This window comes from Prenolepis imparis, unplaced genomic scaffold, assembly GCF_030444845.1.
Source record: "Prenolepis imparis isolate NDT839.2.m4 unplaced genomic scaffold, iyPreImpa1.0 SCAF_1, whole genome shotgun sequence".
Lineage (NCBI taxonomy): Eukaryota > Metazoa > Arthropoda > Insecta > Hymenoptera > Formicidae > Prenolepis > Prenolepis imparis.
The window spans coordinates 21,739,391-21,753,143 of record NW_028141159.1 but is presented as its reverse complement, the minus strand read 5'-3'; the positions used below and the strand labels follow the sequence as shown (position 1 = coordinate 21,753,143).

The window sequence follows — 13,753 nt, the reverse complement described above, 5'->3', positions numbered from 1 at the left end:
CATGCGGTAAAATTGATGTGCAAAAATTATTTTTTCTTGTCAAATTATATTATTTATTGTGCACGTTTCAGTCCAATTTCGGACCATCATCGTAAGCTTCGATTCTGTACGTTTCTGTATACCGAGAGGCTGATAACGCCACGTTGTACGCGCACATGCAAGGTTAATCTGTTTAGAATTAAATGGAAAAAGATGATGAGACTACTTCTCAGAGGAGAGATACACGTTCCGGTCTCGCGAGCGAACCTGCGCCGCCGCGGGCGATGCGGTTCTCCTTTAAAATTTCTGCACGTGCAAGCGAGGCCGCGGGAAATCAAGTTCAATGGCGTCTGGGATGAAGATCTAAGCTGGCCGCACACGAGTATACAATCAGCGTACGTAAAACACGTAACACATGTGTGTAAGAGAGAACCTGCCTCGAAGAAGCGCAACTTTTCGCGAATATAGTCGCGTGAGTATATAATATATTACTTCCTTTCCCCCCTTCCTATGTTCACATGTGTAGATCACAATGTAGTTGTCCTTAGCGTGCAAAAATTATCTCACCATATACGTGCCTTTTCTATTAATCCTAATGATACTAATTATATCTTTCTGTAACGTTGCGAATATAAATGCACGTACATGATTGTGTATGTTGTATATATACACTGTTCCATATCCTATGCGTGATTTAAATTTCTCTTTAACTTCTTTATGCTTTATGAGAAAAAAATTGTTATAGAGAATATAGAGATGTACATATATTATTATATTAATAGACGATTATGTTATAATATACATTTTTTGTTTTAGTAGATTTCTATATAGTCTTGGTATACAGGAACGTACAGAATCGAAGCTTACGATGATGGTCCGAAATTGGACTGAAACGTGCACAATAAATAATATAATTTGACAAGAAAAAATAATTTTTGCACATCAATTTTACCATGCTTGATTTTTAATTAATCCGTTCACGAAAAATTATTTTATTTCTTTATCTTTGTAAATCTCAAATTAAATTCAAATTAAAATTCTAAATTAATCTCAAATTAATCTCAAATTAAAATTCTAAAAGTAAACCAGTTGAAATTAACTGAAAAATGTAAAATTTATTTTTTTTATTTCCCAGAATTTGTTTGCGAAAAACCAATTTTTTAAATCAGTTATGGAAAATTATTGACACCTCAACATCTTCGCTAAAAAAATTAAGGAATTAAAGGAACATTTGATGTGGTTTTAGGAACTCCCTCGCATAAATTGAAAGTGGCGATAATAATAATAATTGTCAAACGATACTAGACGTACTTGCGTGTTTATCCAACGGTATAAAGAGTCGTATAGGAGCACGTTTCGATAACTCTCGCGATCGAAAGATTTCCGGTGTTTGTTACGTTCTCTCTCGGGTCGCAGAACCAAAGAAGCGAGAAGGACGCCTACGCCAGGGCGAAGCCCACGCTACCAGGACCGTAAGTATTCGGTCCAGTGTGACCGAGATGTCGTGGAATGCCCATTGCACAAGCTGACATTTATTCCGAACGAATCGCGGAAATACTCCTCGCGGAAGGATTATTTTAATCCTTCTGTCAAGGCATATTATTTTCACCTTTTATCAATGTATGGGTATCCGGATACACAGAGAGAATTTTCTCTTAGAATTTACCCTGAAAACCATGGTAATCGTGGGACAATATGGTATAGAAAGAATGTTATGAGAATTCCTTTTATTAATGTTTATTACAATAAAAATAATAATATCTATTAAAATAAAATATAAAATATGTTTGATTTTATATATATATATATATAATTTTACTATGCAGTTTAGTAAAATTAATAAAATATGTTTTATATTTTATTGTGATAGATATTATTATTTTTATTGTGTTAAATATTAATAAGAGAAATTCTCATAAAATTCTTTCCATATAGCACACTGTCCCATAATTACCCCATGATTTTCAGGGTAAATTCTAAGAGAAAATTCTTTCAGTGTACCAATTGTTTTTTATTTTTCTACACATTGCAATTTTTTTTATATTATTTGCTGGGCATCAAACATTCTTTCCCGTTATATTTTAGGAAAGTATTTGTTGTATTTCTGCTCGTAAACTCTGATAACGTTTTGATTTTCCGAAATTCCAAGTTTTTTAAGATACTTCAATCTCTAACACTATTTTAAGACAATTCTTAATAGTCTTCGTGCAATTTATAGGGCTTTAAAACTTTAGGATTTTAAATGTTTTACGAAACTTTTTAACCCTCGACATTTAGACCTCGAGAAACTAAAAGAAGCATTTACAGATTTCGTGTGACCATATTTAGAAAGCGCGAGTTACAATACATATTCTAATGTACTTTCCAAAGTACATTACGGTATGACGGCCGTTTTTGTATCGCCGAAAAGACCGAAGCAACTTTTGGAGAGATCCGGAGACACGTTGAGAGAAAGAGAGAATCGGGACGCTCGAATTTTCGTTGCGACGAGACGCAGAGCGTAAAAGGGCAGGAATACACGCACGTCACTCTAAGCTGCATCCGGCAAAGCGGCGGTTTTTTGCGACACGCATCGGGCATTGCATGCATCCTTAAGTAAGTTCTACGCCACTTGTCCCTTGAAAATGGTCGGAGCGAGATCGCAAAGTCGCGAATTTTCGCGAGGCGAAAAACGCGAATTCGAGGATTTTTTCGGTTATATTTAATTTTTTATTATATTATGCCCCCCTTTCAAATTTCGGTCTCCTTTTTTTACGAAGTAACTATACATATAATACTTGTACATTTCGAAAGAACGAGATTATTGCGACTCTCCGGCGGGTTTTACACGATTTATCACAGGCGATTAATCCTGCGTATAGCTTCTCGATCTTCTTACGGGAGCCTCGACTTTACGCACGTAACGTCTCAATTACGCTTTTTGTCATTACGAAATAGCATATATTTTCCGCGGTTGTAGACTTTCTAATTAAAGAGACGCGTCGGGCTAGCGCTCTCTTCAAAAGCTTTATTACAGTAGAAGGATATTTACGTTGGAAAAACATATATTGCGGAGAACTGCAGTTCGCCAAAGCATTTGGTCAGCAGGAAGTGCACGATTTCTGATGAAATGAGAAGATGAAAGAGAAATATTTACAAACTGTTCTTCTAAATTTTCGCAAGATATGCAAATTTGACAAAACATATATTTTCGAAGAAATGTATGCACTTCTTTTCTAAATGCAATGTCGAAATTTTAAAAATTTGTTCTAATCTTAATTTTGTATATATTGTAGAGGGATTTAAAAAGTTCCTATGTCCATTTGTTTATCGCCTTATTTTTATCTTATTGATTGTGAAACTTCAATATTCCTAGTCGAATATAGCTATTAATGACGCTGTGTTCATATTTATATTACAATTTATATTATAATTTATTCTAATATAAATTATAATATTCAGTAAAATTGATCGATTCATCAATTTCATTTAATTTCTTTTCATCGAGAGAAAAACTGCAGTTCGCCAAAGCATTTGGTCAGCAGAAAGTGCACGATTTCTGATAAAATGAGAAGATGAAAGAGAAATATTTACAAACTGTTCTTCTAAATTTTCGCAAGATATGCAAATTTGACAAAACATATATTTTCGAAGAAATGTATGCACTTCTTTTCTAAATGCAATGTCGAAATTTTAAAAATTTGTTCTAATCTTAATTTTGTATATTGTAGAGGGATTTAAAAAGTTCCTATGTCCATTCATTTATCGCCCTATCTTTATCTTACTGATTGTGAAACTTCAATATGCCTAGTCGAACATAGCTATTAATGCCATATACGTTGTTTTATATTTATATTACAATTTATAATTTATTCTAACAATATTCAGTAAAATTAAATGTGATTATATTTAATTAATGTAAAAAATGTGATAATTTGATTTAAAAAATTGAAAAATATGTAAATGGTTCCAGGTTCGTCTTCTTTAAAAAGTATAAATATCTTGGTCTTTTCTTCATTTAAATAAAAATTATGATTATTCGAATTTTTGTAAAAATACAGCTCCTGCCATCGCATGCTTCAATATATTTAATAATATTCAATAATATATTACAATTATATTTTTAATTATATTTTTAGAATTTTATATTTATTATAATTTAATAATATTTATATATATATAGACTGTCTTCTCTCTTTTTCTCTGATGAGAAGCTATATTATATCTATATTTCTATCTTTCCTTTTCTTCGTCGTTAATTTTAAATCCCGCGTGCGACGCGGGAAATCTGCACGATTGCATGCATTTCAAATTGGTTAAACGCGCTAAAGAGAAAGAGAGAGAGAGAGAGAGAGAGAGAGAGAGAAAAGACGATCGCGTCATTAGACGCAATAAAACGCGCGAGACGCGCATTACTTCAAGTCGTTGCGTTTAGGAGGATGCGAGGCCCGCGCTTTTATTCGCGCCAAATACAAAACGCGAGATGTTTCGAACAAAACATGTGTCGAAAAAAAAAAAAACGAGAACTACCGTAACATAATACATAACCGCGCAAGCTCATGCGCGCGCGGTCGACCTCGAGACCACGTTTTCAGAATATGTGTAAACAGAGAGGGGGAGAAAAATGAAAGATATTGCATATATTTTCTCTCACTCACCGAAGAAATCCTCCCAGCTAACCGAACCGGAGTCGGAATCCACGGTGTTGTTGTTCGCGGTCTCCACTTCGCTGCCCATCATCATCGCGTCGTCCCGATGATCCCTCGTCGAGCGTCGTTTTTGTTACTTGAGTGACGTGCAGCGATGATCGTTTCCGCGCGACGACGTCTCGCCTGGTCGCTTCGAAACAACACGGGCTCGATAACACATCCATGAACGCGCGAGGGCCGACATTGTCTTTCGGAAACACACCGGAAGAGAGTCTCGCGCGGAGACTCAAGAGCGAGAGACGAAACGCGCCGCGCCGAGGACGGATCGCGACTGACGGACACCACCGACTGGAACCCGCACCCGGACCCCGGCACCGCGCCGAAACTCACCCGGGGAGGGTGAGGCGAGAGCGTGAAACCGAACCGACGCTCTTGCGCACGTCCGACAGGGTCGCAGGATGAAGCACGACTGACGCGAGACGCGACTATTGGACGTCGTCCGAAAATCACCAAGGGTGAACGATCGCGCGGACCAATGAACGCGTTTCTCACAATTTTACCAAAAAGTCCCTAGATTTTGAATTCTTTTTCCAGTAGATTTATTTTAGTCTATTTTAAAAAATATGTTTTAAAATATTTAAAATATATTCAAAATATAAAAATATTTAAGAAAAAATGTCTCAATTTTAAATTCTTTCCATAGATCTATTTTTAAAAAATATAATATTTAAAAATATTTCAAATATAATATTAAAATATGTGAAAATATTTATAAATATATAAAAACATAGAAAATAATTTTAATATAATTAAATATAATTAAATATAATAAAATATATATAAAATATATGAAAATATTTTTAAAAAAGACGAAAAATGATATGAGAATAAAAATAACCTCTCTTATTTTAGGACAAACACTAAAAAACTCTTGTGCTGGATTGTTAATTTAAAAAGATATTAAATTTCAATCGTCACCTTTTATTGTCATCGTAAACTGTTTAGATACTTCTTAAAATTGCGTGTCTGAAGTAATACATTACGTTTCAGAAGATTTATGTCTCGATGAGAAAGCGTGGAACTGATGATATACGAATATACGTATCGCGCGGAATATTTTAACGAGCGTAGAGTGACATCGGAATGAAAGAAATATTTCCTCCCGAAAATACGTACCTATATCGCTCAAAACCCGCAGGGCACCGTAAAAGTATATTGCTGTACATTCTTTCTCGAGAACCCGCGCGCGTGGCTGCGTTTATTTTTCGAAGAAGCGTGGAATACGCGTTTACACGTGCGTATATATTAGGGGCACGCACGATACGTCAACGGAATCGCCGCCGTTCTATTATTAGATGGTTGGCGCTCGTTGTTGCATCCGATGGCAGGAATGAATGAAGAATACGCTCCCTTGAACATTAGGACGTTGCTCCTTAATGTTCGCTGCAAAACAAAATTATGTTGAATTTCAGAAAATGAAAATTAATTCATGCTAGAATTTCAAGACTTTTACCTTCCTTTTTTTTATAAATTTTGTATAAATTTATTGGAATCAATCTTTCTTATTATTAATCTTGGAATTAAGCAGAAATAATTGCAAAAATTTAATCAGTTTTCCTTCGTTAATGTATTTTTTTAAATCTTGTGTGAATTGTCTTAAGTTGAGATTTTTTCATGTAAATTTTGAATAACTTTTATATTATCTCTCATAAAACTTTTAAAGCTAATTGCATTAACGTCTAAAGTTCATTAAAAAATAAAACTGGAATAAAAATCTATGTTAAAAAAAACATATTGAGAGATTAACATGTATTACTTATTTTTTTCTAATATAGGCTTTAGTATTTTTGTGTGTTCTTTTTTATATTTTTTACTAAAATAATAAGAAAGTGAATAACGTTTTCATTTAATCCAAGTATGATTAATAGTACTCGCATTAATTGTCTCCCCTTCTTGCAATTATTATATATATATATATTATATATATATAAAATCTAGTATGGTTTATATTTTATATACATTTTATCTAGTATAGTTACATTCTTGTTACATCTTTCGCTCGAATTTAAGTAATTTTTCTCATCTTATGTATATATCTTATGTAGAAAACAATAATAGTATATATATATATATAGTTTCGCAATCTTTAGCAATACTTAGGAAAATGCGCGGTTTTATCACGCTGTGTTTTTAATTATTACAAAGTCTATTTTATTGCCAGTAAGATACCAATCTGTACAAAATAATCTAATAATATATATTTAACCGTATAAGATATCTATGAGAAAATAATGTTTCTTCCCAGCAAAGGTTTTACGATTTTTTAAAAAATCTTCTAGAAACAAAGTACCTATTATTTTCGCATTTAAATATAACGATAAGGAGTTTCGTGTAGAAACAGAATACAAATATAAATCGATGACAGTTTCGAGCAATAACGCTGTTTTTTTTGCTGAAGGGGACACAGGTACATATATAACTTAAAATGATATAAATAAATTATCACAAATATGTACTGTAAAAAAATTATAACTAAATCTATAAATGAATCACGACAACGAAAAGCGCCAACACAATGATTAAACAACATCAATTAATAATGTTTGATATAAATATACGCGCACGTTCTAGATCTATATCTACCAGAGATAAAAGTTCAGATAATGTGACATAAAGTCGATCATGGTGTAGTATTTTCTAATATATGATAAGCTCGGAAATTACGCCATTAAATGTAAAAAAAAAAAAATTACTAAACCTCTTTCACTCATAAAACATATAAAATAGCGAAATCTTATCATACGTTTTGCTGATATTCTTTTCTAGTATTTCTGAATTATTTTTCGAATATAACAAAATTTTTTTAATGTCATGATATAAACTATTTAGTTAATATATGTTACACGTATGTTTTTGCTTACTATATATGTCATTGTAGAAATTAATCTATAAAAGTTAAAATATCTTTGAATAAATTTTTATACAAATTAGCGAAACAAAAATTATTCCAATGGAGAAAAATGGCGTATTTACAATTGTGACTTTAACAAAGGAAATATGCATAGTACAAAAAAACTATTTTCTCTTGTGTTATTCGATTTGGCATGAAATTAATAGAGCTCAAGAGATTAACTGAAATTAATATATGAAATTGAGTTAGATATCTGCTTTTTTAAAATAATTCCTTAATATTTTACAATAATTCTTGAGCAGCTAGATAGGGAAAGACACGATTGTTATGGAAAACAAGATTTTACAAAAAGTATGACACGATCCACATTATCTTTCCTTTGATATTTCTTTACGATTTGTATTGCACAAGAATATTCTTAAATCGAAAATTTAATGTAATGTAATTTGTTGTAATTGTATAATTATCTTTGCTATTTTATATCAATTTGCTTTTGTGTATAAATACTGTATATCTTCTTTTAGAACACAAGAGAGTGGGATATTAGAAATTTTATATCATTGCCTGCCATTATATGTGTTGAACACAAACGTGAGTCAAATTAATTGTAATGTATGATTGTAAATATATAGAGAAACATTTAATCTGACTGATTCGATTATAATATTGTATATAACATACGCACACACATGTACACACATATACATACGCGCACACACATTCTCTCTCTCTTTTTCTGCATATTAAATAAATTCAACCTAATGATCTGATTGCAAAGTTCACTTGTGCGATCTTAAATTATGTAACAGGCATCATGTCTTGCAGGAATATTATGATATCCACAGTTGACGTCTTTCTATACGAACACATTAATTCTATTGAATCTCTGTAGTTTCCTAGGAGGAAGTACCTTAGTATTATTAGTAATATTATCACTATTTTGTTCGCTATACAACTATTTAGAAATCTTATACATATCATTTAATATTATCGAAGAACAAATTATCATGATTAAGCAGTCTTAAACAAATTGGCGCGATGTGTGGCGATAACATCATGTCGATGAATGAGATTTTGTCCGAATAATACTTAATTATATATTCCCTATTGAAATGAATGTGCCGATGGTGTCATTGTCAGAGATATTATCTCCATAATACTAACCAGGCCCATTTAAGAGAATGAGCATTTTCTTCTTTTATTTGTAACCTCGATCGGACTGTCCCTTTTCCGTTTATGTTGCTTCTTAACTCCAAGTCCTAATATATAATTATATGATTATATAATGATTATATATCCATGTATCTCAAAGGTTCATTGTTCTATTATAGAAATGTATATAAGAAATATTCTAAGATTTGTATATTATTTTTCTATAACAAGAAAAAATATCAACAATATTTTCCAAATTAATTAAGATTAAAATTTTATATTATTGCTATAATTATATATAAAATAACACTTTACAATTATTCTGGAAATAATTATCAATGCATCAATTTGCTAATATACCAATGTGGTATATTAGTAATGCAACCAGTTGACAAAATTTAATGAATATATATGTAACTTTATGCATAACATATTAACTAAATATAATACTACTGATTAAAAATATAAGAACGGTAGATTATACTTATGCTTTTTTTTTGTTTTTTTTTTAAATGTCATATATTAATCTTACGTTTTATCTTCGCCCGTGAACGTGTTACACGTAGACCTCGAGAATTTGCTACAGGTTTTGGAGATTCGACACTCTTATTTTTTAATCGTGCGACTTCTTCCATCGCGGGTGTCATCCATTTTGGCTTGAGTTCGTTACTACGATTCGAAAGATAATCGATAATAAATATATAAAGAACGTGAATAAAATATATATATATATATATATACACTAAAAAGAGTAATATATATATATATATATATATATATATATATATATATATATAATTATTATTATTATATATATATAATTATTGTAATTATTATATATATATTATATAATGCATAATACTTGAATATACAATCATGAAAGTTGAATACTCACTCCGATGATTTTGGCGCTCCTTTATGCCTAAATGAACTTGATTGCCTTTCCTTCATTCTACGAAGTACATCTAGCATAGCGTACGTCGGCAGAGATGGTGGTCGTGAGGGTGAGATTGATGGGGGTGTGAGAGGTGGTGTCAGAGGTATCGAAGGTGGCGGTTGAGTACTAATTTTTGCAAATTTGTCCGGGTGCAGCGCCAATACTGCTTCCCAGCTAAACTCTTTCTTCTGAACTGGATGCTTAGGCTGTGTATTTCGTGTTATTCGAATCTAAATAATATTAAAACAATAGTCAATTATGTGAATAACAATTAGATACTTGAAATTAAATAAGTCTTACCTCGCCATTTACAGGCCTACAAGGTCTCCTTTCTCTTAAATATGGACGCTCGAAAAATATAGCGCTTGTAAGATTTTCATTGGATTCTTTCATACTGTAAAGACATGTAGGAATATTGCCATCTAGGCTGTGTACAAATAAATTTCGTAAATAGGAATAATTGGGCTTGGTCTCGAATTCTAGCTCGGTCACATATTTCATATATTTCATAATTGCGGCTGTAAGAGAAAAATAATATTTTATATTATATAATGTCAAAAAAGATTTACAATACAAAATGATACACAGAATGTAAATTCATTTTGTTTTTTGTTATTATTGATCTTATTTTGTCATATTTTTACCTGGCGGTCTTTTTTTGTACGGGAAGCATTTTTCCATAAACAAAGGCAAGTCTGATAAAAGAATTTCTTTTTGTCGATGAACTTCTTCTGGATCCATGACTGAATCTATATCGTCACTATCTTTCTCCCAAGGTAGCTTTCCACATAACCATTGTATAATATTATATCCTAAAGTCTCGAGATCTCCTCTCCTTGAATGTGCTGTGAAAAAATATTTTACTTAATAAAAATTTGAAATTTAAAACTATTTTTAGTAATAGCAGATTTTGCCGCAAGGTTTTTTGAAATTAAACAGTTTGATAGTTTCTGTCAGTTTCTAATACAATAATAATATTCTTAAGATGATAATATTCTTTATCACTAGATTAATGTACAAGTGATTATATTAATGTGCAAAAGTGCTCATTGAAAATAGTCTAAACATACTTCCATGGTGAGCGTCCCGTGATGTATATTCTAAAGTGCCCTCGTGAGCTCTTCTTTCGTCATGTACAAATGGTTTGTGTTCACCAGTTCCTGTGCGAAAACGATACGCCAGTCCGTAATCTACAAGGTATGCCTGGGATTTTTCTTTCCCTATCCCGTCCCCATACGATAATAGGATATTTGGTCCCTTAATATCTGCATGAGCATATCCCTTGCTGTGAATATACTCTAATGCATCCAACTACAAAAAAACATTATAATTTCTGAATAATCGCAAGCTCGTTTGTCTAAAACATTCATTGTCTATGCATCACAAGGATGAAATTTACCATTTGTACAGCCAGTGTGTTAACTAATCTTGTTGGCAATTTCCTGCTATGCGATAGGAATAGTTTTCCAATATCTATGCCATATCGCGGTATTACTAGAAACCTGTATCGTTCATTTCTATAAATGTGAGATCCCGAACCCTCGTACGTGGGAACTCCGATTTTCCTCTTTCTCTGAGACTCACACCAACTTGCAACTGTAAAAAAAAAAAATGTCAAATATTAATGATACGTACATTCATTTTTGGATCGATATAAATCCTATCATGTGTGCATTACTTACTCATGTGCTTACGCGCTGCTCTTATATAAAAATTCATTTCAACAAATAATGGCCCATTGTTATGAGGTTCAATCTTTACAACGTATTTGGCATCCTGGCCGACAGGCGACGTAATGTCATTAGAAGCTGTAGAGGAAAAGACCATTTTATTATATTTAATTTTATGCATAAAATATGATACAGATTACACTTAACATTATAAATGGAAATAGATTATGCAAATATTTACCTAAGTATATGTCTCCAAAACCACCATATCCAATGGTATTCCCCAGTCTCCATTTATTTTGTGTAATATCAGTCAGAATTTCTCCTGCTGGCAGTTGCGCCGGTAACTTACAACCTGCAGCTGCCACTCTCTTCACAGGCACATCTTCCGCTCGTCTTGGTGGCATTCTATCGCTATTAAAGTATAAACATGTATATTGAATTTGTTATTTATTTGACAAAATAATAAAACGACTCATTACATATCACACAGGCAGAAAATAATCTCAATTTGCAATGTAAAGTTTATTCTTGCTGTCAAAATTCTATCATAAAAGATAAAATTTATTCAATATAAATGAGATAATAATACATTGCATCATACAACATACTAATATATTTTATACACCTTGTAGAGACAAGAATACATCAAACATATTAATAATCTTGTATTTTATTCCTTTCATTAATTTCTTAAAAAATATCATATGCATACATATATTTCTAAAGTGTTTTTATCTGCACTAATTATGCGAAAAGGTATATTTCATCGTTAAAGTTATATACATTATATAATGTATGTATGTTTTGTTAGTAAATGTTTACAATACTCAGTAAAAATATTTGTAATATACAGCTATAATTAAGAATAACAAGTAAATGTTTATTCCATAATTTCGAAGGACATAATTGATATATATATATATATATATATATATATATATATGTTATAGAGATTTTCAACATAAAAATATAAATATGTAAAATATCTAGTATATTTATTCTATTATTATTTGCATATCTGTAATGTAATTTTCTCGAGATGACAGATCCAAATGAAATTATTTACTGTCTGTACTGTGTATTTATGCTGTCAGATCAGCAAAATGCTACTTGAGAAATATTACATTTTTTTCTATGAGCTGGTTGATACACTATTTTATTAATGCACTAATTGCATTAAAATATTGGTATAACAATATTACCACAAATCGAAAAAGAAATTAAACTTGGAGTTAAACTTTGTTTAGCGACTTAACAGTAAAAATTAAGTAAACTTTTACTAGTCTATACATGATATAATTTCTAAAAAACGTGCTAGTTTATAGAATGCTAAAAAAATGTTACTACGTGCGCAACAAATGTTCTCGGGAAGTCTCTATAGTTGTTCTTCCTGAGCAAACATACGTTTCGAAATATCGATCAATTTTATACGAAATAATCAGACTCAAGCAGCATAATAATAATAATAACAATAATTGTATCGATAATATATTATTTGCACAAGAGAGAGAACTCATTACAAATAGGAATAGCGGATTGATCTTCAACACCTGTCATCCTCCGCGAGGATAGATATACTTACATGATGTTTACGTATCTCTCTTAACAAACAAGACTCTCTTTTATTATTATTCAACAGGAGGAACTCACATTTCACGTACTCGCGAGACGGGGAGAGGAGGGGAAACGCAATGAGCGAAATCGAGAGAGATTCGCAAAATTAATTAGGTTTCCCTGGACGCCAGACGCGTCCCGCAAGGTTAGTTACAACAAGCTCGCGATGCATATATATATATATATATATATGTATGTGTAATGTATATATATCGCCGTTTCGGAGTAAAGTTCGATGTATCGTCGAGGGACGATCAGCCGGTCGGACTTTTCCTCCGCCGATGCGGCTAGGTGCTACATATACACGAAAGGGGCGAAGAGAAACGCACGAAATGCGCACGAAAAAACTGTAAAGGGGAGAGACTTAACGTAGTATGTATATACGCGGCGTATGTATGTATAGTTATGTCCGTCAAGTCGTCTATATACGTTAAAAAGCGGAAGCGCACGGAACGCGACGAATCTCGAAACCGCTCTCTGTCTGTCTGTCTCTCTCTCCCTCTCTCTCTCTCTCTCTCTCTCTCTCTCTCGCCGAAAAATCGGTGGCGAGAGAACCCCGGGAAGCGCATTCGAAGACGAACGCGCCTGTCAATCCGGCCCGCAACGGCCCGCCGCGGACGGCACTCTTGTCTCGACTCCTTTTCGTCGTTCCTGCCTTCGTCCTCCAGGTACTTTCCACGCACACGCGCACCAGGTCCCGCGAATCCGCGTCGCGTTGCCGTTACGACTGATCCTCGGCGCCAATCGGCCGCCGTTAGCTCGTCTTTGAACGCGAGAGTCCGATTTCTATAGGCGACGACGCGGCCGGCCAATCAGCGGCCCGCTCGCGCGGGGACCCTAGCGCGGCGCGGAGCGCGAT

At 32.9% G+C, this 13,753-nt stretch overlaps 2 protein-coding genes across 6 annotated transcripts in view; both read right to left on the bottom strand.

The window, feature by feature from the left end:
- The window catches only part of Gefmeso (Guanine nucleotide exchange factor in mesoderm), a 46,122-nt gene extending 41,054 nt beyond the window's left edge, over positions 1-5,068 (bottom strand). Inside the window, exon 1 of one of the 2 annotated variants that reach the window (XM_083038011.1) lies at positions 4,617-5,068. In XM_083038011.1, the coding sequence (XP_082894137.1) occupies positions 4,617-4,701 (85 nt within the window). In that variant the 5' untranslated portion in view covers positions 4,702-5,068. The remainder of the gene's footprint in view (positions 1-4,616) is intronic. The other variant, XM_083038017.1, reaches the window with a different exon arrangement.
- Positions 5,069-5,570: 502 nt separating this feature from the next.
- Positions 5,571-13,595, bottom strand: LOC145936094 (serine/threonine-protein kinase VRK1). Of its 4 annotated transcripts, XM_083038000.1 has the most exons (11): positions 12,863-13,595; positions 11,519-11,691; positions 11,290-11,415; positions 11,007-11,203; positions 10,678-10,918; positions 10,252-10,452; positions 9,908-10,125; positions 9,566-9,837; positions 9,203-9,339; positions 8,683-8,777; positions 5,571-6,050 (listed from the first exon to the last, which is right to left on the bottom strand). In XM_083038000.1, exons 2-10 carry the CDS (start codon positions 11,682-11,684, stop codon positions 8,692-8,694), a joined length of 1,644 nt encoding a protein of 547 aa, XP_082894126.1. In that variant the 5' UTR covers positions 11,685-11,691; positions 12,863-13,595; the 3' UTR covers positions 5,571-6,050; positions 8,683-8,691. The 4 variants fall into 4 exon arrangements, with proteins under 4 accessions (XP_082894126.1, XP_082894122.1, XP_082894114.1 ...); XM_083037988.1 differs by lacking the exon at positions 5,571-6,050 and having other exon boundaries at positions 6,651-8,777; XM_083038004.1 differs by lacking the exon at positions 5,571-6,050 and having other exon boundaries at positions 6,651-8,777; positions 12,931-13,595.
- Between the last annotated feature and the right edge of the window lie 158 nt (positions 13,596-13,753).

Excerpts from the sequence above, each read along its gene's own strand:
- LOC145936094 (XM_083038000.1), bottom strand. The coding sequence starts at position 11,684 with ATGCCACCAAGACGAGCGGAAGATGTGCCTGTGAAGAGAGTGGCAGCT. Across the intron at positions 10,453-10,677 it reads ACGGGACGCTCACCATGGAA|CACATTCAAGGAGAGGAGAT; the intron begins GTATGTTTAGAC and ends ATTTTTTCACAG. Across the intron at positions 9,838-9,907 it reads GTAGGCCTGTAAATGGCGAG|ATTCGAATAACACGAAATAC; the intron begins GTAAGACTTATT and ends AATATTATTTAG.